General features: G+C 43.1%; 1 protein-coding gene across 1 annotated transcript in view; it reads left to right on the forward strand.

The window, feature by feature from the left end:
- Positions 1-21,255, forward strand: part of TRIM44 (tripartite motif containing 44) — a 504,386-nt gene extending 483,131 nt beyond the window's left edge. The window contains exons 5-6 of the mRNA XM_078684327.1: positions 7,663-7,805; positions 20,493-21,255. Of these exons, the coding sequence (XP_078540453.1) occupies positions 7,663-7,771 (109 nt within the window). The 3' untranslated portion in view covers positions 7,772-7,805; positions 20,493-21,255. The remainder of the gene's footprint in view (positions 1-7,662; positions 7,806-20,492) is intronic.
- Positions 21,256-22,254: the final 999 nt, after the last annotated feature.

The following is a 22,254-nucleotide window of genomic DNA, read 5'->3' on the forward strand; positions in this document are numbered from 1 at the left end:
TTAGCGTAAATTCGATAAGAGCGTGGTCAGACCAAATACAAGGCATTATAGATGTTAATATGCAGGAAAGGTTGTGCGACCAAATTTGGTCTAACGTGTGGCCCTTCTCACCCAACAAGTTTATTTTTCCTAAAGAAAACGCCAGTTGAATATGGTAGAACGACGAACAGAAAAAGTGGACATATGACTAAAACATTTATGAATTCCCTGATTAAGACAGATTTTTTCAAGTTTGCATGAGAGATCTAAGTCCAGCTACGAGGAAACCGTGGTTCCACATGGAACGATGTTAGAATAAGGGATTATGGGAGATGTAGGTTTTTCACGAACGCAGGTGGGAGTCCGCTTGAGTAAAACAGGGGCGGGTCTAATGAAAGATGGCGGGAAATTCTATTCAAATGACGGGGAGTAACGTAGAAGGGTTAGCGTTTGATGTTACGAGAGAGGAGGCTGTTAGCAGTCAAAGCAGGTAAACAATGTGGGATAAGTGGAGGGAAAAGAAGGAGGGAGACGAAAAGCTAGAGAATGGTGGGTAGACTACGGGGATGGTATACGCTTAAAAGAAGAAATGTGGGAAAGATGTGCGCTAAAGGTGAATAGAAATGGACCGGGAGAGAGGTTTAATGAGGAGCGTTATAGAGAGAAGGAAGGGGAGAGGTTAAGTTGAAAACGGAATGTGAAAAGATACCCATAAAATATGATCGTTTAGCAGCAGCATTGCGGACATTATGGATGAGTAATGAAAATTGTATTTTAAATATAGGGTTTTAAAGATGGCTGTTAAAATATGTTCTATTGTTGTTTACAGTATTTCCCTGACGAAGGGCCAGTTCGGTCCGAAATGCATTGGATAATGGATAAATAAACATATTGCTTGAGAAGAACCATGCTTTTTGTACGTGATTTTGGCTGAGAGGTTCTGATGGCCCACCAAATCATGAGAAACTTTGAAAATTGGCATTGCCTTGCATAAGAATGTGGTGAAAACGGATGATTTAAAAAGTCAGATCCATTGGAAGAATTTTGATTAACAATTGTAACGAAGAAGTAAGGAAATGAAAATGAGCAAGCAAATGCATTGTTAAATAAGGCTGTCGCCACTGAAATGGAGCTAGAAGAAAGCTGCATTATTTTGGTGTCCTTCTCATGCGTAGCCACATGTATATACTGCGTTAGATTGATGTTGGAGAGTAGTTCTGAAACTTCCAACGCCTGAGGGTCACTGGTGGTGTTATCAAACCAGTAGTTTAAGTCCCCGGCCAAAAGTATATTTGGATATTTTGTCACAAGGTGTGCAATCTGTTCTGCCAGCAACATGGGGAAAGTAGTCATAATTTGAGGGGGTCTGTATAACAGGACGAGTAGCAGCGCCCCACCAGTTGTATCCATTTTCATTACAATATTCTCTGTGTCACTCAGGGCAAGAGAGGGCAGTTGTATAAATTTGTGCTCTCTACGAATGATAGCTGCCACTCCCCCACCCCTTTTACTCACCGGGCGATTCTCAGCTATGATGTAATAATCAGAAGGTAATGCAGCGAGAATGTCCGGTAGTGAGTCCTGAGAAAGCCAGGTCTCTGTGACCAGGAGAATATATGGTTTTTCAGTGGAGAGCAGTAAAAAAATATCTGTTTGGTGCTTGACCATAGATCTGGTGTTAAGATATTTGCACCGTAGCTTTGTTTGGGGGACATTAGCCAATGGAGTAGTGCGGTGTGAGGCAGTCGGAAAGGCTGCCATGTGCTGAGAGATACCATACATGGCCGTGCGTCTCCGAATGTAAGGAGCAATAGGGGGACAGAGGTGGGGTGGAGGTCTAAGGGAAATAAGCTCCTCTGCTGAGTAGATATGTTTTTGGGCATAGTCTCTGGCCCCTGGTCCCATAATGAAGAACAGTGAATGCATGCACTACCGCCTTGTATTCAATTAGTGGATGAGAATTACTAGGATCGGTAGCAGTCCCAGTTGACCTTAACTGGGGAATTATTACACCAGTGTAAATGGAACAAAGATGGGGAAGGGGGGACAAATGGAGTCAGTTACTGTTCAACATAGTAACAGCACAAATGTCAACCCATCTTTAATTGTTGCTGGTAGCCCTGAAAGAAGGAAAAAAACGATAACACCAGTAGTGCGATGTGCGCCAACCAACTGATAGAGCAAGAACATTATAGCATCCAAGTACAGAACAGGTTGAGTGTAGCAGGTACAGTGGTCTTCTGCACAGGCGTGTTCACTTCTGCAATCTGGTGTGTTTGATTTGTCATTCTTTGCCTTAAAGTACAGCCAACACCTGTTACGACTCATTGGGGCCTATAGACAAAGGGCTTTTTCAAGGCAGTTAATGATATGAGAAAGACCAGAAGTCTCTCACGTCCGCGGGTAGGATTGAGGTTTGAGGAATAAGTGATAATATTCAGGGGATCAGGATAGGAGAAGGTGGAGATAAGGCAGGGTGTGTATCACAGATCTGAGGTCCGGAAACCTTATATCCAAGGTTGCCATCTGGACGTTCTTGAGCTGCAGAAGTATCTTGTGGTCTCCTTTGTCATCAGTGGCTGACAGTTCTAAATGGATTGAGGTTGGTCATGGTCCGGCAACAAAATAAAGATCTTCATGATATCGGACTAGCTGGTTTATTTATTTATTTATTTATTTATTTTTTGCATTTCTAAAGCGCTCTGTTACCCGGAGGTGTCCTGGCGCTAAGTGATTCAGACTGGTGGGTGTAGAAGGGTGATTTAATGGGTAAAGAGCCATGTCTTTAGTGTCTTTCTGAAAGATAAAAGATCGGGCAGTTGTCTGATGTGGAGGGGAAGCTTATTCCAGGCTACTGCTGCTCCAAGGGAAAAGCTCCTGCCTCCCCATCTGGCTCTCTTAACTCTGGGGACTGATACCAGTAACTGCTGACTGGTTACTCTGCTCCTCACAGCCTGGAAACCCGATTGGTCCTTCTAACGCATGTTGTGAGTTTCCTTTATCTTAGATATTTGTTGCGTCGTTTCAGCTTCTATAATCTTATTTGGCAATGGAAGGCTAGTGTTAGGTCAATAACTGGCTGGGTTTTGTGGGCATGCTTTTAGCTGTTCACATCTTCCATTAACCATGACCTATTGATTTTATTTAAATTATATATGTAATATACTTATCTATAAGGTCTTTGAGCCAGCCATCTATATCCTCTGACCTGTTGTGTCATTTTCATTTTCCTACCCACATCACACTGCATTGGGCCATGGGTCAAACCCCTTCAGACATTGGTAAATAACTATGAGTGGTGGTGTTCTGCACTTTCACAAGGAGCGCAGCACACACAAAGTAGCTCCCCTCACTGCCAATGACTTCAAACGGCTATGTGTGTGTTTTTAAACTAAAAAAGAATTTACCTATTAGTTTATATATTGGCGAGGGAGTGCCAGCACCACTGACAATAAAGGTTTAGAAACTCCATGACAAGCAAAACAGGTATTGATAATGCCAAAAGACAGCAGACAATGCAACACCTTTTGGCTTTTCCAGTGCTTGTTTGCTGTAAGGTCTTAGGAACTATGGGGCATATTATCAACAACTAGCGATATTTATCGCTAAATGAGCGTTGCGATATTTTTTTTATCGCCGGGCATCGCCGGATCTTATCTCAGAGATAACGTGCTATTAGCAATGTTTATCTCAATTGCGATAAAATATCCGGCAATATCCAGCGATATTCAGGCATTAACGCCAATAGGGTCTTAACCTAAATATCCAACTCCCATTGGATATGCCGGTTAAGAAGTGGTCTAGGCAAACGTTAGTTTTTGGCTATATTCGGGATCAGCGTGAATTTTTTTATCGCTGTGCCTGCCGTGATAATAGGCGATAGCGATGTTAGCGACTGCTTTCAGTCGCTAACAGGATAAATATCGCTGACATGCAAAGCGGGCCCCAAACCGCTAGCTGTGCCGACAAACTGTCGCTGACTGCTGCTAGCGACAGCTTGCTAATAGGGCGATGAAATTATCGCCGCTTTAGCGGGGAAAAAGTCCCGCTAAAGGCCCTTGATAATATCCCCATATGGGTCATATTATCAAGAACGCGTGATACATTCTGCCGCTTTTATCGGCAGGAAACTGCTGCTAAAGCGGCGATAATGGGCTTGATAATATGCCCTTGTGAATCCCCTTAGTAGCTCAGGGTCTGGTGTGTACATGGGCTTCTATAGGAATTCATAAGGGCATATTATCAAGCCCAGTTTCCTGCCGATAAAAGTGCGATAAATGTATCGCCCTTTCTTGATAATATGGCCCTATGTCTTGTCTGTTTGAAGCCTTCGGTAACTGATGTCCAGGGCACTCATTCACTCGTTAGTTTACATTGTATGGCAGGAGATGGCTAACTAGTTGGTAAAATTGATTATTTTGGTTGCCCATAAGATTTGTTGCTTGCTTAATAAAGAGACCGAGCACAAGAAAGTGTATGTGCTTGTAGAGGGGAATGGTGAACTTGGCTTGTTTGTCCGGAAAGTTAGACAGGTTTAGTTTGTCTAGGCCAATAAAATTGATTGTTGGTGTATTAACCGTGGTGGAATCCTCACTACTTTCAATAAGATGTTACTTTATAAATCGAGGTGAGGTCACATGTAGTGTAAATAAAAGACAAGTTGGAGTCTAGTGGTATTTGAAGCCGTGTGTGATCTTGCGCAAATCGTGCGGTAACATAACACGCCTCAATAATATGTTCTGGCTGCTTCTAATTTGGTGATTTGAGATATGTACTCGCTCTTGTGAGAATGTTTTGCCCGTGTGAGGGGTGGGAGGCTGCAGGGGGAGGTAAGTGGCGCTACCTCAGAGAGTTGAGGGGGGTGACCCACTGCTGAGCCAGCGCCTAGGTTGCCGGGCATTCACAAGGGACACGTCACTTGTTTCTCTCCTCAGATCACACCTTGTGCGCGCTGCTGAGCTGTGATTCATATTTCGGACACCAGGGGCATGTCACACACGGCTCTCACGCCTCAAATCACACCTTGCGCAGGCCGCGGAGCTGCGATTCGTCCTTGAGGGAATGACCGTGGTTTCTCACCTCTTGTCGCAGCTTGTGTGTTACTACAGAGCTGTGACTCACCCTTACGCTTACCTCCTCTACGCATTGATGCAAAACTGATAAGAGCAGCTTTTTCTTAAACCAGTTTGTGCATTTTTATCATCATGATTTCGCGCTCGCTGGTAGTAGCAGATGCGTAAAAACCCTAGCGCTATTCACACTCTGCATAATAGTCGCTATTAAAAAACCGTCCAAAAAAGTAAACAGGGTATTTGATGTTCACATCTTATGACGTGATAAAGTGATTATAAACTTGATTTAAAAAGAAGAGGGTCTGTAGTTAAGCATCTCCGGTTGCACTTCTAGACAGCATGCTACAATAAAACAACAGACCAGGCAGGCCGACATGTTCCAAACCGAAAACATACAGACATCTGACATCTCAGACGGCAGAAAACGATTAGTATTAAAAAGATTCATATTTTCACACTGTTTTATGCACAGGTAATAATGTAATATATTCAGATGGCCAATGTGTCCCAGTTCTACTATCCAGAATATGCTCATATTTAGAAAGAAAGGCACGACCTCATATCCAGTCCTGTAAGGCTAGAAAGAATTGTGACTAACAAACACTAGGGGGCAGATTTACAAGCCACTTGCGCCACTTTTGCGTCACTTTTTACATGGGGAAAAGTGGCGCAAAAGTGGCGCAAGAGGCTTGTAAATCTACCCCTAGGAGTTAGTTTTTTTGGTGCAATTAAATACCTCGACATTACCAGAGTATCGCGTGCTTAGAACTACAGTGAGGTGATTATTCCTTTGTGTTGTATTTTGTTGAGTTGTACTATTGTATTTTATCACACTTGGGGTTTTGTTTCATAGAATGAGCACCTGGTCGTTGTTTAGGTGCTTGCATTCGCATCCTGTTATATCAACTAGACCTGCTTGTGTGATCCTGGACAAATTATATGATCTGTGTTTTAGTGCTTTTATAAGCAAGACAGTACATTTGCTGCCCATAGATAATGCAACATTGAGCCATATATGTTCTCATGAAGCCCTGTTTGACCTGTATAATTCCTCTGGGTTGATAGAAAATCTGTTTTATTCAAAATTAGCCTGTTGTGTTACCTATGAGTCTTTTGTGTTCTTATTGTTTCTATTGTATGTTCATTGAGTGTAGTGTGGTGTTAGGGAGCCCAGTGGTGTTAATAAGTCTGCTGTGTGTTTTGTGTGCCTGCTCTATTCTCACTTTGTTGTGTTCTTGGGAGATCTCTCATGGTCATGGAGGAGTCAGTTGTGCTTTCATTTTATGCATCCAAGAGTCTGCTGTAGTATTGTGGAGTTTGTTGTACTACTGGGAAGTCTGCTGCACTCTCCTGAAGTTGGTTGTGTTCCCAAGGAATCAGGTATGTGCTCAGAACATGGATTGGTCTCCTAGGAAGGTAGTTGCAGTCTCAGGGAGCCTGTTGCCTTCTCAGGAGGCGTGTTGTCTTCTCAGGGTGTGTGTTCGGGTATTATTGAGTCTGGTGTGTTTTTCATGCAGTCTGTGAGTGATACTTTTATGCTCTCAGTAGTGACTTTACTGTTTTGCAGCCATCCTCTGCAGCACTTAGGGAAACTGATGCCACCACATTGCATCAGTCTAGCACTCAGTGAGTCTGCTGTGGGTTCAGTTATATGGTCAGAGAGTCCTGTGTTGTTAAAGAGCCTACTGTGTGCTCACCATGTCTTTAGTGTCCTTCTGAGCTGGATGCACATCAGTGATTTTGTTGGGCTCTGAGTGAGTCTGCTGTGCTGTAAGCATGCCTGCTCTGCTCTCATTTATCCTGTTGGGCTGTCAGGGACTCTGCTGGTACCCCTGTCGGTGTGCTGGCTCGCCATATAGTTTGGGTTCTAGGGCGCTTAACCGAATGTTTGTGGCTCGCTCTATCAGGTTCTCAGTGAGTCTTTTGGTTCTCACTGAGGCTGTTGGATTGGCAGTGATTCCGTGAGGATCGTAAGGGACCTGGAAGATTCTTGTACCTTCTCTGGGTCTGTTGTGTGCTGAGCAAACATTGTGTTTTTCCTCTGTCTGTTGTGTGTTCTCAGTTACTTTGTTGAACTCGTAGTGGGGCTGTTGTGTTTCCAGGGAGTTTGTTATCTTCCCGTCAAGTATGGTTCTCGGGATGTTGGGTTCTCAGTTTAGTTTGCTATATTCCTAGTTGATGTGTGTGTTGTCTTTCTGTTTGGTTCTTGGTGTGCTGGGTTCACGGTAAGCTTGATGAGTTCCCTGTTAGTGTTGGTATGGCTTCTGTCAGTCTGTTGGGCATGGTTCTTCATTAGTTTCCCTGTTCATTTTGTGCTTCCTTGTAAAGTGTTTTAGATTATATACGAGTCTGTCTGGTTCTCTTTATATCTTGTTGGTTTACTGGTGATTCTTTTGAGTTCCCTGTGGCTCTTGGATTTCTTGCAAGTCTCTTAGGTTCTCTGAGTCCGTTGGGTTTGCAGTGAGTCGTTTGTAGTGAGTCATTTGTGTGAGTAGTGAGCTTGAGTTCTCTATGGAGCTTGTTGTATGGTTGTGGGTCAGTTTTTTTCTCCTCACTCATGTTGTATATTGTTCTTGAAACTTAAACTTAGTGCCCTTTCTTCTTCTTTCAGTCCTCGCCAGAGAGACCACTCTCCACCCAGATCTCCTCCTCGTGGCGGGGGGCGCCGCGGCAATATCAGGCGCTGTGATCACCCACCACCGGCAAACGGACCATGGTGAAGAAAGACCAACCAGAGCAGCACTTTCTTCTTTGGTGAGACTGGTACAAAGCTTACTATGAAAAGAGAACAAAGAATGATGGCCTAGCACATCTGGGCTACCTAGCTTCTTTGGTTTTTCTTTCTACCTAGCTTCTGCCCAATATTTCACACATGCATTCTACGTGGTTGCCGAGTCCGTGCTGTCCCCCTTCTGTGTCTATCCTGACTTTTGTGTAATTGATTTTGTTTGTTTGTTCTCAGCACCACTTCTGTTGAGGCGCAGTCCTGTGCACTCACTTCCTTTCCCATAAAACAAATTCTGATGTAACTCCTGAGACCAGTTGCGATCAGTCAATCTCATGTTGGACCAGAGGCATAGGCTGTGTATCTGCTGCTGACTTCTTGTATTTTGGAATGTTGCCATCTTTATCTTAGTCCTCGGTTGCTCCTGTGTTTTTCCTGTCAGAACTCTCTATGAGAATATCTGGGAAAAAAGATTTTATTTACCAGAATCCTCTTTTCCTCCGAGATAATTTAGTTTCATAAATACCTCACATCTCTGTGCGCCAAAGGACCCTGCGACTCTTTCCTAATATTTAGTTCAAACTGTGTTACAGACTGTGATGACTAAATAAACCTGTGGTTCTAATTTGGTTCTATATTGGGTGGGTGGGTGTTTGCTTAAGAATAAGCAAACAGTGGTTTCAATGCTACTTTAGGAAATTAGATATATTATTTCAATATTAACCCGTTTGTTCCTACAAACGTTCAGCGCCAGTGCTGAACGTTCGAAGAAACGGGTGCGGCCGCGTCGGCTGTTGGACGTGCGTAGCACCAGGGAGGTAGCTTGCGCGACGTCCTACGGCCGACGGCAGCAGCGAAGGGGTTAAAAATAATTTCTGTGTTTCCATACATCACTCACACCCCTAAAGCTTTATTATGTATACGGTGAACTCTCTCTATTTTCCCAGTGGCGCACATTCATACAGATGAGCCGGGTCAAACAGGGTAAGTGCACCCTATTAGGTTGAATGCGCTATCTAAAAGGGGTAGATCATCACGAAGCACAGAAGAGAGTGAACAACACAGAAGGAGAAAGCTGAAAAGGCATGCACTCTCTCAGAGTGCTTGACGAAAAGAAAAAGTAGTACCCTAAAAAGGGAGCAGCGAAAGGACACAAGACAGCTAATGACAAGAATTGTACAGAGGCAGTGCTCCAGAGTAGTGACTAACACAAGAAGAGGAAGAAAAGCCACTGAATAAGTAGCAGGCAGATGATTGACAATAAAGACAGCCAATGCCAACGTAGAGTAGATGTTGTTGCATATTTTCTGAGATAAAACTCCAGAGAGCAGATGCTTGTGGTATGCCACAAGTAATGTTGGGAGCCTGGAGAGAGAGAGGGCCAGTTTGGTGTGGTGGGTTACCTGTAGTAATAAGGATTCACATGTGGAATGTGTCCAGCTTGCTGTGGCATCGCAGTGCAGAACCAGACTGGTCCCTAGTTTGGCTAGTTTTAGCATTAGCAAGTGATTTCTTCAGGATTACAGAGACAGTTGCATGTTTTAGAATGTTAGAGTGCCCCTATGCTGTGACTGAATTAGTTTTCTCTTCAAAGAACCAAGTGAGAGCATGATCTGGCTTGGAGACAGGTTGTTAGTCGTTCATTTGGAGTTCCTGACGCAGGTGGAGGAGGAGGTCAGGGCTTTGCCTGTCCAGTGAGTATTTTCCCTATCCACTGGGTTGAAACCTATATTGTCCAAATCATCCGTGATCATTAACGTACTATACTGTACTCTGCACTACTCTACACCACTCTCCATCTAGGTGTCAGATCACCAGAGTTGAGAGCTTGCTTCGAGTACTCCTTTGGGTAGCTCCCTCTGGCATTGCTAGGATGTGCTGGTTGAGATCAAATAGGACTGTCCCATTTCACCACGCAGCCTTCAAAGTTTTTTTATAGCACACGACAACATTTAAAAGAACTGTGCAACTATTTCAGAATATATCAGAATTCGAAAAAAGCACAAATGAAGCACATTTATTGTAGATTCTGTTGCAAACAAATATAAATATAATCAAAACAAATGAATACACTAGGTGATGCTATTTCCCCAAATTATCGTATGTGTGCAGTATACTATTTTTTATTTTATTTCATTACAAATGTAAGGGTCATTTCAATTGAAAATGTGTTGTTTATGAATGCAGTACGCTATCACCATGCATATAACACTCTAATAAGCACATCTTAAGGTAACTGCCTTCTACTATGCACCACTCCATGCCGCTTCACTCTATGCCTTTCTGCTCTACTCTGCACCACTCTACTCTATATCAGTGCAGGCTATGCCACTCTTTTCAACACCACTACACTCTGCACCACTCCATTCTAGCCACTCCACTCTAATCCACTCTACTCTGTACAACTCAATGCAATGCCAATCTACTCTACGCCACTTCGCAACACTACACCACTGCTTTCTATGCCAGTATCCTCTAATCTGTACAACTGAACTTTAAACCAATCCACTGCACACCACTCTAATCTACTCTGTGCTACTGCTCTCTACACCACTCTACTTTACACTATTACACTCTATGCCAGTTCTCTCTACTCTGAAACAATCTACTTAATGCCACTCCAGTCTAGACCACTCTACTAGACCACGCTACTCAAATCCACTCTACGCCACTCCACGCCTATGCACTCTACCATGTACCACTCCACTCTACTCTAAACTGATTCACTCTACAACAATCTACTCGAAACCACCACTCAACGTCACTCCACTCTGTCACTCTACGCTACCCTACTCTACACCACTGCACTATATGCCACTCTACACCACTGAACTCTACGACACTCTACTCTGTATTGCAGCACTCTACACAACTGAAATCTATACCACTCTACTCAGCACTACTTAATTATATGCCAATGCACTCTACACTACTGTACGCTGCATCACTCAATGCTGCTGCACTGTGTAGTACTCCACTCTATGCCACTACACTCTGCCATTGCACTCTACGGCACTATACTCTACTCTGCACCACTCTACACCACTGTACTCTACGCCACTTTACTCTGCACCACTGTAGTCTGTACCACTGCACTCTACGTCACTGCACTCTACTCTGCAACACTCTAATCTATGTCACTGCATTCTACAATTCTGTATTGTACGCCGCTAAATTATCTGCCACTGCACTCTACGCCGCAGCATTTTAATCTACTATGCTCTGCAATGCTGTACGCTAATGCACCCTACACCAGTGCACTCTACACCAATCCACTGTACGCGACTCCACTGTTTGCCACTTCAGTACAGGAAACTCAATCGACTCTTTGCCATTCCACTGTAGGACACTCCAGGCCACTCCACCCTACGCCACTAACTTTTAGCCACGCTGAATAGCAGCCGTGCAGGTGTACAACATGGCTATAGCACATTGGCATCCTAATAGCACTTGCATAGGGAGAGACTTATTGGTTTGGCCAATGCTTATTTCTCGCTCACACTTTCACCTCTTATTTTTTTCACCTTTCTCTCTTCTTTCACTTTCTCTCTCATCTTCTCCTTATTTCATCTTGTGCGTCATTTCTCTTCCGTGCCATCTCAGACACACTTGTTTATTTCCACCCTCGTTCTGTCTCCCCCTCCTCTTCTGCCGAGACAGTGATGGTCACTTGGAGGTTCTTTCCACCGCCCCTGACAGGGGCGCGCTGGGTGCAGTCTCTACCGTTCCAGTGAGGTCGCGGGCTCGGTGCTGTGCGTCAGGCCCGTGACTCCTCGTGGGCGAGAGCCCACAAAGGCCGCTTTGTTCCCTGCCACAAAGACACCATTGAAGGGGACAGTGTGCAGTGTGTCTCCTGCCTTCATTCCTCGGAGGCATGTCTGTATCCACGCCTGGAGAGCCCCTTCTTACGCACAGGGGGTGCCCGCGTCACGCCTCGCCGGAGGCGGCGACTTTACAAAAAGGCTGTCTCAGAGATTGAGACATTCACGCATTCTGCGCGTTCCTTCGGGATGATGCTGTGATATGACCGGACTGCTGACCCGGTTTATGCCCCAGTCGTAAGAGTGATGGGCCTTGTTTATTTATTTATTGTTTTATATATTTATTTATGTATTTGTAGTTCTCTTCAGCTAACACCAGGCTTCTGGGGTACGCCTTTGTGAAATGTAAGTTACGCCAGCAGCATTTCACACTGGCAAATTCACCTAATTGTGACCTGCGGCCGGGAGACCAGTTCACACAGAAATATATCGGCCAGCCAGTCCCTTGCAGGTCGTGCTTAATTTGTAAAAGAAGAATTGCGGGGGCCAGGGGCGGCCTTAGGCATGTGCAAGCTGTGCACAGAGCCGCCACGCCAATATATATCCTTGATATAATCATCCTCTGAGGATGGATACATATTTGTGTGGCGGCCCCTGGCAGGGATTTGGCGGCTCTGTTCCACTTTCAAACACCCTGACACACACACCCCCTACACTGGCCTCCCGCTGCGCCCCGCCCGGACCCCCTCTTCCAGGGCCCCCTACCTACACTCCCTGCTCAGGGCCGCCATGAGCCTAGAGCCGCCCCTGCCAGGGCCTAAAGTTTTGCTCAGAGGCAGGCGCCATTGCATGTCGGAGTACCCTTTCCGCTGCACTCTAGATGAGGCCATGTGGTTCTGATGGCAGCTGTGACCCCTAGCTTGCCATTTGCTACCCCAATCACTACCTTTGCGACCCCTTGCCTCAGAGGTTGCAAATTCAGTACGAAACACGGGGCAGCTGGGGGTCCACTCCCTTTATTTTCTGTCAATTTTCATTACACGAATAGTGAATAAATAGGCTGTTGGGTTTTAGGTTTAAACCTATAATAACTGATAAAACACCACTGAAAGAAAAATAGCCCTTACCGGTGAAAACATATAAACACTGAAAAAACACCTGCACAACCACAAACTAAATGCCATTCAAAGAAAGGAAAAAGAAAGTGAAAGAGTAATTTTGTTCTTACTGAAGGGGTCAATAAAATATAACTTTGTTATACAAGCTAGCAGTAAGAAAGACTGGCTAACATTATTCTGCTTGAGTTTTGTTCTTTAGGGATGCCACTAAAATATTGTTTCTTCTTCCTTTTACTTTTTTCAGTTTTATGGCCTTTGGTCTAAAGATGCAGGGTTTAGTTTCACGTTTTAGGTTTAGTTTAATTATTTTATAAACTGTAGAGAATCAGGACATATCAAACTCACATTTGATATTTTGGCTGCATTATATTCTTTCACTGATAGGTAAAATGGCTTGTTTCATAAAAATCTTTCCTAATATGTGTCATCACATTTGCCCACAGAGAATGGGTAAAAACCCTTAAACATCAGACCATAGTTTCTAGTAGGTCAGTATTGATAGTAGGTGAATTGCCAACACCTCAGGCTTTAAACATTAAATTCAAGGCACAGTGACAAGTATATATATCACCAAGCATCTGGGATAGTGATGAAAACGTGACACCAGACTTTTGGAAAACATGGAACGTAGTGTCACTTGTTATGCTCTGCAAAAAAGGTTCTTTCCAAGTTCAACAAAGATTGGAGTGATATTGTTTGTATTTGTAGTGATTCAGCTACGTATATAAAACATTTGTGTGATGACCTGTCAAAATTGATACCCGAGCTGAAGTGATTCCCTGTAGGAGATCCTTGCCACTTGTTAGATAGTATGCTGAAAGCATCTTTACAATCTTCAGAGTTAATGAGGGATGCTATTGACTTTTTAGTAAATTCTGGTGCACTGTTTTCTTATGCCCAGGAACTAAAACGCAAATATTTATCATTTCGTGCTTTATGTGGCATCAAAGAAAGAGTCATCCCAACTGTGCCCCTTAGCTGGCAGTTCTCAGCCCAAGGGGCTATGAATGTTGAGAGGGCCTTTTCACAGAAGTTTACATGGGAAGGAAAGCGCGAGCGCAAATGACCAAAGACTCACTGAAGAAGTATTGTATGGTGTACTACAATAAGATTAACTTGCAAAAATCTCTTTGGACCCCATATACACTATACGTACACTGCCTATATACCATGTTCTTTCAGTGCAAAAAGCAAGCAATGATAAAAGCAAAACGTTCCATAAACACCGGAAAAACACTTTTTCTGTTGTTTTTAGTGGCTTGAAAATGTGTAACCACTGATAACAACTGTTTTTTAAGGTGTTGAAAACACTGAAAAAACCCCACTAGAATTTACCAAAAATAGAAACTGAAAACAGGACAGCCTATGAATAAATAACAAATATTGTACGCTAATAGTGTAATAAAAATGGAGCACAATAAGTTAGAATATGCCCTTCCATGGCAGCTGAGGTAAGTAAAAAATAATTTTAAATGTATGATGTGTGCGTGCTTTTGAGTGATAGTGTGTTTGTCTGTGAGAGTGTATATGTGTGAATATTTGTGTATGTGTTAGCAGGGCTCTATGTGGGCTGAAAGAGCTGGGGGTCTCTAACAGGGGCGTGGCATAAAAGCACATAAGGTAAAAATCTGTGCTAAGCATACTGTGCCGCTGACTTGTATTTTGCTGTTTCTGTCATTGCATCCAGATATATGATACAACAAGAAACATCATACCTACAAAATGTCAGAACTATTGGCTTTATCATTGGTTGTCAGCTGAATAAGATAAATAGGCTTGTGTATAATATTGAAAAAGCTTTCTCTTGAAGCTCTGCTGACACCACGGCGATGTTGCTGCTCCTGAGTTTGAAAAAGAGAAGGAAATCCAGAGAGAAAATGACTCTCTTAAAATGGTTTTCCTTTCCCTACAACGCTCACCTGGCATGACGTCATGCCGTTACTTCTCCACTAGTGAGAAGTGAGCAGTTTGAGCAGTGCACACCAATGTGCCTGCTGTCACTGCAGTCTGGAAAAAAACGACCCGCTTGTGCCTGGGCACAAAGGAGAGCCCGATAGAGACCCGTTTCAAGGCCCCCTTTAAAAAACTGCCGGTGCTCAGCACCGGTGAGACCCGCCCACTTAGAGCCCTGTGGGTATGTGTGTGTGACTGAAAGTGGAGGTCAAAGGGCATGTAATGGAACTTCCGCTATCCCTGGCATTTCATTGAATTGCTGTCCATGTATGGAACTAGATGTCAGCCCGCACTAGAAGAGGGGTATGTATACATAAAATGAAAAGGGGTATGTATGCATAAAATGAAAAGGGGTGTGTATGCATAAAATGAAAAGGGGTGTGTATGCATAAAATGAAAAGGGGTGTGTATGCATAAAATGAAAAGGGGTATGTATACTTAAAATAAAAAGGGGTGTGTATACTTAAAATAAAAAGGGGTGTGTATGCATAAAATGAAAGGAGGTATGTATACTTAAAATAAAAAGGGGTGTGTATGCATAAAATGAAAGGAGGTATGTATACATAAAATGAAAAGGGGTATGTACGCATAAAATGAAAAGGGGTATGTATACTTAAAATAAAAAGGGGTGTGTATACTTAAAATAAAAAGGGGTGTGTATGCATAAAATGAAAGGAGGTATGTATACTTAAAATAAAAAGGGGTGTGTATGCATAAAATGAAAGGAGGTATGTATACATAAAATGAAAAGGGGTATGTATGCATAAAATGAAAAGGGGTATGTATGCATAAAATGAAAAGGGGTATGTACGCATAAAATGAAAAGGGGTATGTATACTTAAAATAAAAAGGGGTGTGTATGCATAAAATGAAAGGAGGTATGTATACTTAAAATAAAAAGGGGTGTGTATGCATAAAATGAAAGGAGGTATGTATACATAAAATGAAAAGGGGTATGTATGCATAAAATGAAAAGGGGTGTGTATGCATAAAATGAAAAGGGGTATGTATGCATAAAATGAAAAGGGGTGTGTATGCGTAAAATGAAAGTGGGTATGTATGCATAAAATGAAAAGGGGTGTGTATGCATAAAATGAAAAGGGGTGTGTATGCATAAAATGAAAAGGGGTGTGTATGCATAAAATGAAAAGGGGTGTGTATGCATAAAATGAAAAGGGGTGTGTATGCATAAAATGAAAAGGGGTGTGTATGCATAAAATGAAAAGGGGTATGTACGCATAAAATGAAAAGGGGTATGTACGCATAAAATGAAAAGGGGTATGTATACTTAAAATAAAAAGGGGTGTGTATACTTAAAATAAAAAGGGGTGTGTATGCATAAAATGAAAGGAGGTATGTATACTTAAAATAAAAAGGGGTGTGTATGCATAAAATGAAAGGAGGTATGTATACATAAAATGAAAAGGGGTATGTATGCATAAAATGAAAAGGGGTATGTATGCATAAAATGAAAAGGGGTATGTACGCATAAAATGAAAAGGGGTATGTATACTTAAAATAAAAAGGGGTGTGTATGCATAAAATGAAAGGAGGTATGTATACTTAAAATAAAAAGGGGTGTGTATGCATAAAATGAAAGGAGGTATGTATACATAAAATGAAAAGGGGTATGTATGCATAAAATGAAAAGGGGTGTGTATGCATAAAATGAAAAGGGGTATGTATGCATAAAATGAAAAGGGGTGTGTATGCGTAAAATGAAAGTGGGTATGTATGCATAAAATGAAAAGGGGTGTGTATGCATAAAATGAAAAGGGGTATGTATGCATAAAATGAAAAGGGGTGTGTATGCATAAAATGAAAGGGGGTATGTATACATAAAATGAAAGGGTATGTATGCATAAAATGAAAGGAGGTATGTATACATAAAATGAAAAGGGGTATGTATGCATAAAATGAAAAGGGGTATGTACGCATAAAATGAAAAGGGGTATTTATACTTAAAATAAAAAGGGGTGTGTATGCATAAAATGAAAGGAGGTATGTATACTTAAAATAAAAAGGGGTGTGTATGCATAAAATGAAAGGAGGTATGTATACATAAAATGAAAAGGGGTATGTATGCATAAAATGAAAAGGGGTGTGTATGCGTAAAATGAAAGTGGGTATGTATGCATAAAATGAAAAGGGGTATGTATGCATAAAATGAAAAGGGGTATGTATGCATAAAATGAAAAGGGGTGTGTATGCATAAAATGAAAAGGGGTATGTATGCATAAAATGAAAAGGGGTGTGTATGCATAAAATGAAAGGGGGTATGTATACATAAAATGAAAGGGTATGTATACATAAAATGAAAGGGGGTATGTATGCATAAAATGAAAGGGGGTATGTACGCATAAATGAATAGGGGCATGCTATAAAACATAACAGATTCCACGACACAGTCTGATCTCATTACACCTTCATGTGCTCTAGAACATAACAGATTCTGCGACAGTCCGATCTCATTTCACCTTCATGCGCCCTAGAACATAACCGAATCCGCGACACAGCATGATTTATTTTCACCTGCATGTGCCCTGGAACATAACAAATTCCATAACACAGTCCGATCTCAATACACCTGCATGCGCTCCAGAACACAATGAATACATCAACACAGTCCTATCTCAGTACACCTGAATGCGCTCTAGAACATAATAGATACCGTGTCACAGTCTGAGCTCATTACACCTGCATGCGCTCAAGAACGTAAAAGACTCTGCGGCACAGTCTGATCTCATTACATCTGCATGTGCTCTAGAACATAACAGATTCTGCGACAGTCTGATCTCATTTCACCTTCATGCGCCCTAGAACATAACAGATTCTGCGACACAGCATGATTTATTTTCACCTGCATGCGCCCTGGAACATAACAAATTCCTTAACACAGTCCGATCTCATTACACCTCCATGCGCTCCAGAACACAACGAATACATCAGCACAGTCCTATCTCAGTACACCTGAATGCGCTCTAGAACATAACAGATACTGTGTCACAGTCTGAGCTCATTACACCTGCATGCACTCAAGAACGTAAAAGACTCTGCGGCACTGTCTGTTCTCATTACATCTGAATGTGCTCTAGAACATAACAGAATCCGTGGCACAGTCTGACCTCATTACACCTGCATGCACTCTAGAAGATAACGCATACCTCAACACAGTCCGTTCTCAGTACACCTGCATGCGCTCTAGAATATAACAGATTCCATGGCACAGTCTGATCTCATCACACCTGCATGCCCTCTAGAACATAACGGATACCTCAACACAGTCCGATCTCAGTACACCTGCATGTGCTCTAGAACATAACAGATTCCACGACACAGTCTGATCTCATTTCACCTACAAGCGCCCTAGAACATAACAGACTCCGTGACACAGCATGATCTCATTACCCCTGCATGCACTCTGGAACATAACGAATACCTCACCATACCTCAACACAGTCCGATCTCATCTCTAGAACATAGCAGATTCCAAGGCACAGTCTGCTCTCATTACAACTACATGGGTTCTAGAACATTACAGATTCAGTGGTACAGTCTGAACTCATTACACCTGCATGCGCTCTAGAACATCACGTATACCTCAACACAGTCCGATCTCAGTACACCTGCATGCGCTCTAGAACATCACAGACTCTGCGACACATTATGATCTTATTACACCTACATGCGCTCTGGAAAATAACAGATTCCGTGGCACAGTTTGATCTCATTACACCTGCATGCGCTCTAGAACATAACGGATACCTCAACACAGTCCGATCTCAGTTCGTCTGTATCTGCTCTAGAACATAACAGATTTCACGACACAGTCTGATCTCATTACACCTATATGCGCTCTACTACATAACCGATTCTGTGGCACAGTCTGATCTCATTACACCTCATGCGCTCTAGAACATAACAGATACCTCAACACAGTCCGATCTCAATACACCTACATGCGCTCTAGAACCTAACAGATTCTGCGGCACAGTCTGATCTCATTACACCTCATGCGCTCTAGAACATAACAGATACCTCAACACAGTCCGATCTCAATACACCTACATGCGCTCTAGAACCTAACAGATTCTGTGGCACAGTCTGTTCTCATTACACCTATGTAAACTCTAGATCATAACAGATTCCACGGCACAGCCCGATCTCATTACACCTTCATGCGCTCTAGACCATAATAGATGCCACATAAGACTGATCTCAGCACCTGAATGCTTTCTGGATCATAACCGGTACCACAACACTGTCCATACACAGTACACCTGGAGAGACTACAGAAAATAGTCCGCAACACAGTCTGATCTCAGTACACGTGCACTCATACATTCTAGTACCTAACAGATATAATGACAGTCTGAACTCACTACCCCTGCATACACTCTAGAACATAGGATTCCATGACATACTATTCAGAAACTAACAGTTTCCGAAACACACTCTGACCGCAGTCCACCTGCATACACTCTTATAACCGAACAGGTTCCGGGATCTACTCTGATCTAAGACCTCCTGTATAGACTCTAGAACATAGTAGATTCCGTGACCTACTCTACTCTTAGCACACCTGCATAGACTCCAGAACATGGGTACTCACAAACATTTTCTCTGGGGCCAAAACATACAGTTTGGTATGTGCCCAAGGGCCACATTAATGAAGTGGCTTGCTCATGGAGACAGAGTAGGGTGGGAGATTATGGGTATGGGGAAAAAAACGTTTCTCAAAGATTTCTAGTAAAGGATTTCTTTCAAATTTTTTTTGTAAAGGTTACGCTCTGTTAGGTTACAAGACCAAAAATAGATCCAGAATATTTTGTTCATTTTAACTGGCTGCCTGATGTCTCCAACCACACTCACTGTTCATGATCACAGTTTCCTTGCCTTTTGTATGCTGCTCCACTGCCCTGTAAACTAAGCCTGGGGAACTGTCTGTTGAAACAAAGCCCACAGCCAGAAAGGCATAAACAGCATGCCTTTGCAACATCATTTTCATAGCGATTGCTATTCTGTTTTTGGTTTCTAGAGTCATTTCAGCGTGTTCTATGTTAGGGCAGCCTTGCTCATAAAACATGGTGAACGAGCTTTAGAAACAAAGCCCAGAATCACAAAATGATGCTGCTTGGCTAGCAGAATTAACCAAAAACTATCCCCGAGCATCTTCCTCTGCTACAACCAGGGTTCCCAGAAGGAGATATGGACCAACAGTAAATGTCTGTCGAGCTGCCAGGCCGTGCTTTGAGTACCACTACTCAAGAACATACCAGAGCCCTACACACAGTCTGATCTAAGTACACGTGCATACACTCTAGAGTAAAGGGGGACAAATACTTACAGTAGACTGTGCTTGCATACAAAGACTTAGATCAGGGAAGGAGGCTCCTAGCTCAGAGGGATGCCAGGCCCACATTTCTGGCTACTTGCTGGTCTATAATAGCGGATATGGAATGCACCCGCTGTGTTTTATTGGTCATTCATATGAGACTCAACGTGGGAAAAATTGGTTGGCGTTCTTGGCAGGTAGTACAGCTGTATTGCAGAATAGATTCCTGAAAAGGCACCCTTCTAGGTCTTAAAAAATAGTTTTATCCATGCCGCATGGCAAGACAAAGCCAATAGGTGTCGTAGGAGAGACCAGTGGCTTTGCCTCTGCTTGTTTCAAATGTGCCCCTTAAGTGTCTTTTGACCGCTGACTTGTGCAATTTCTGTTTTTGGAATCTATTTAATTAAATCTGCCCTGTTATGGAATCTATTTAATTAAATCTGCCCTGTTTTGGAATCTATTTCATTTGATCTGCCCCTTGGCGCACATCTGGTGCTCTCGAGTTTCACAGTAGTGGAAGATGTAACCTGTCCGTGTGTTCTGTTGCAGGGATCCGGGGCTGTCTTTGCCGGGCTTGCACCTGCAGGCACTTTCACCTTTCTACACGGGGTCAGTTGGAGGCTTGGAGGTCCGCAGCCACCTGCAGGCCCCTTCAGTGGTCACTCGTCACCTGCCTCCCGAGACGGCCAGGCCAGTGCTCTGATGAACCGAGCACCGCGCCTGCAGAACTGCACCTTCATCTACGAGTTAAATAAATTCTGACCATCCTGTTCTTTTCCATTTTCTTGTTTGTTAACAATCTTGTTCCGATAACTTGCTAAAGCGAATGATTTATTTTTTAATGTTTTGTTTTTGACTTCTGCTGGTCAGTAACAGGCGCCTTCGATGGTAGCCTTGTATGTTGAAAAATCAATTAGAAATCGAAATATTTTTTTAAATAGCCCCGATTGTGATTCAAGTTTCCTGTAGGGGGGCTAGAATGAAGCTTCTCTTCTGTTTCTTACCTACCACCAGGCACTCTTATATCTTTTTTATTTCTTCTTTCTTGGTTTTCATGCAAACATCACCATACATTATTGAACTACCCAGAATGCACTTGAAGGGATTTAATTGAAAACCAGGAATGGATTCCAAGCTCCGGTGGCTGGTAGGACTAGCTGGTCACAACCTGTTCCCCCTGGTGCTGTTTCAGGGTTCCGTACTGTTGAGATGATAAATTCCACACTGTGTCATTAAAAACACCCGGCCGTGTTACCCATGGAGTTACCCATGACCATTCATTGTCGTATGAAGCAATAAAATGTTTCTTACATTTTGTAGTACTGTCTCATTTGTCTGCTGCTTCACAACCCTGATAAAGTCACAAAACGCTCTGGCTTGCATAGTCCCCATGACGTCATTTCTGAGTGTATGGTTGAAAGAGTGTGGACTGTTGAATGACCTATGTGGGTTGTTGGTTTAAGTTCAAAGACATGCTTCAAACATGTCGCCTCGAGCTTTGCAGGGCTAGGCATGTATTTTTGCATGCTTAGCCCTGATACGCTGGGCCCTTGCCCAGTGTGTCCTAAGGAAAAAAATGTTGTAATGATTGAACCCTTTCCATGCTGATGACGGAACCGCTCCGTCATCAGCTGCGGTTGGGCTGTGCTGATGACGGAGCGTTTCCGTCATGGCCCGGCCGCCGCGCCTGCGCGGCACGTTCTATTGAGCGGGCGGGGCCATGACGGAACCGCTCCGTCATGAGCACAGCCCAACGGAGCGGTTCCGTCATCAGCAAGCGGCCGCAGTGCGGCCGCCCCGCCCCCTTAGCGCTGCGGCGGAATAGCCACCGCAGCGATGCGGTTAAAGCAATTGCATCTCTGTTCTATCTCCATGGTGGCGTCACGTGTGAGACAGTTGTACCAGGAGAGCTGAAGAGACAGCAGCAGTAAACTAACTTTGACTTTGGCCTGCAAATGATCTGTCAGCTACCAATTTTTACTTATTTATGTATTACTACTACTATTCACTTTGAGTCTCACCAATTTGTTTCTTAAACTGTTGTCATCACCACTGCCACTTCAAAGAATCAGCCTACACCCTTTCTCTGTGAGAAAGGTGAACCACCAGTACCATGAAAGAGGTTGAAAATCCTGTTTGACTTCTATTTGGTGGCTATTGGTGGTGAAAATTTTTCTACTAACAGGAGGAAAGCAATTTTGCTCCATAACCTCGGAATAGAGGGACGCAACATTTATGAGAGCATTGACATAATTCCTGTGGGTGTAGATGATGGTGAGCCGTCTGATGTTTTTGAGATGGCCATAAAAAT

The sequence above is a fragment of the Lissotriton helveticus genome, chromosome 3_2 (genome assembly GCF_964261635.1).
Source record: "Lissotriton helveticus chromosome 3_2, aLisHel1.1, whole genome shotgun sequence".
NCBI classification, from domain to species: domain Eukaryota; kingdom Metazoa; phylum Chordata; class Amphibia; order Caudata; family Salamandridae; genus Lissotriton; species Lissotriton helveticus.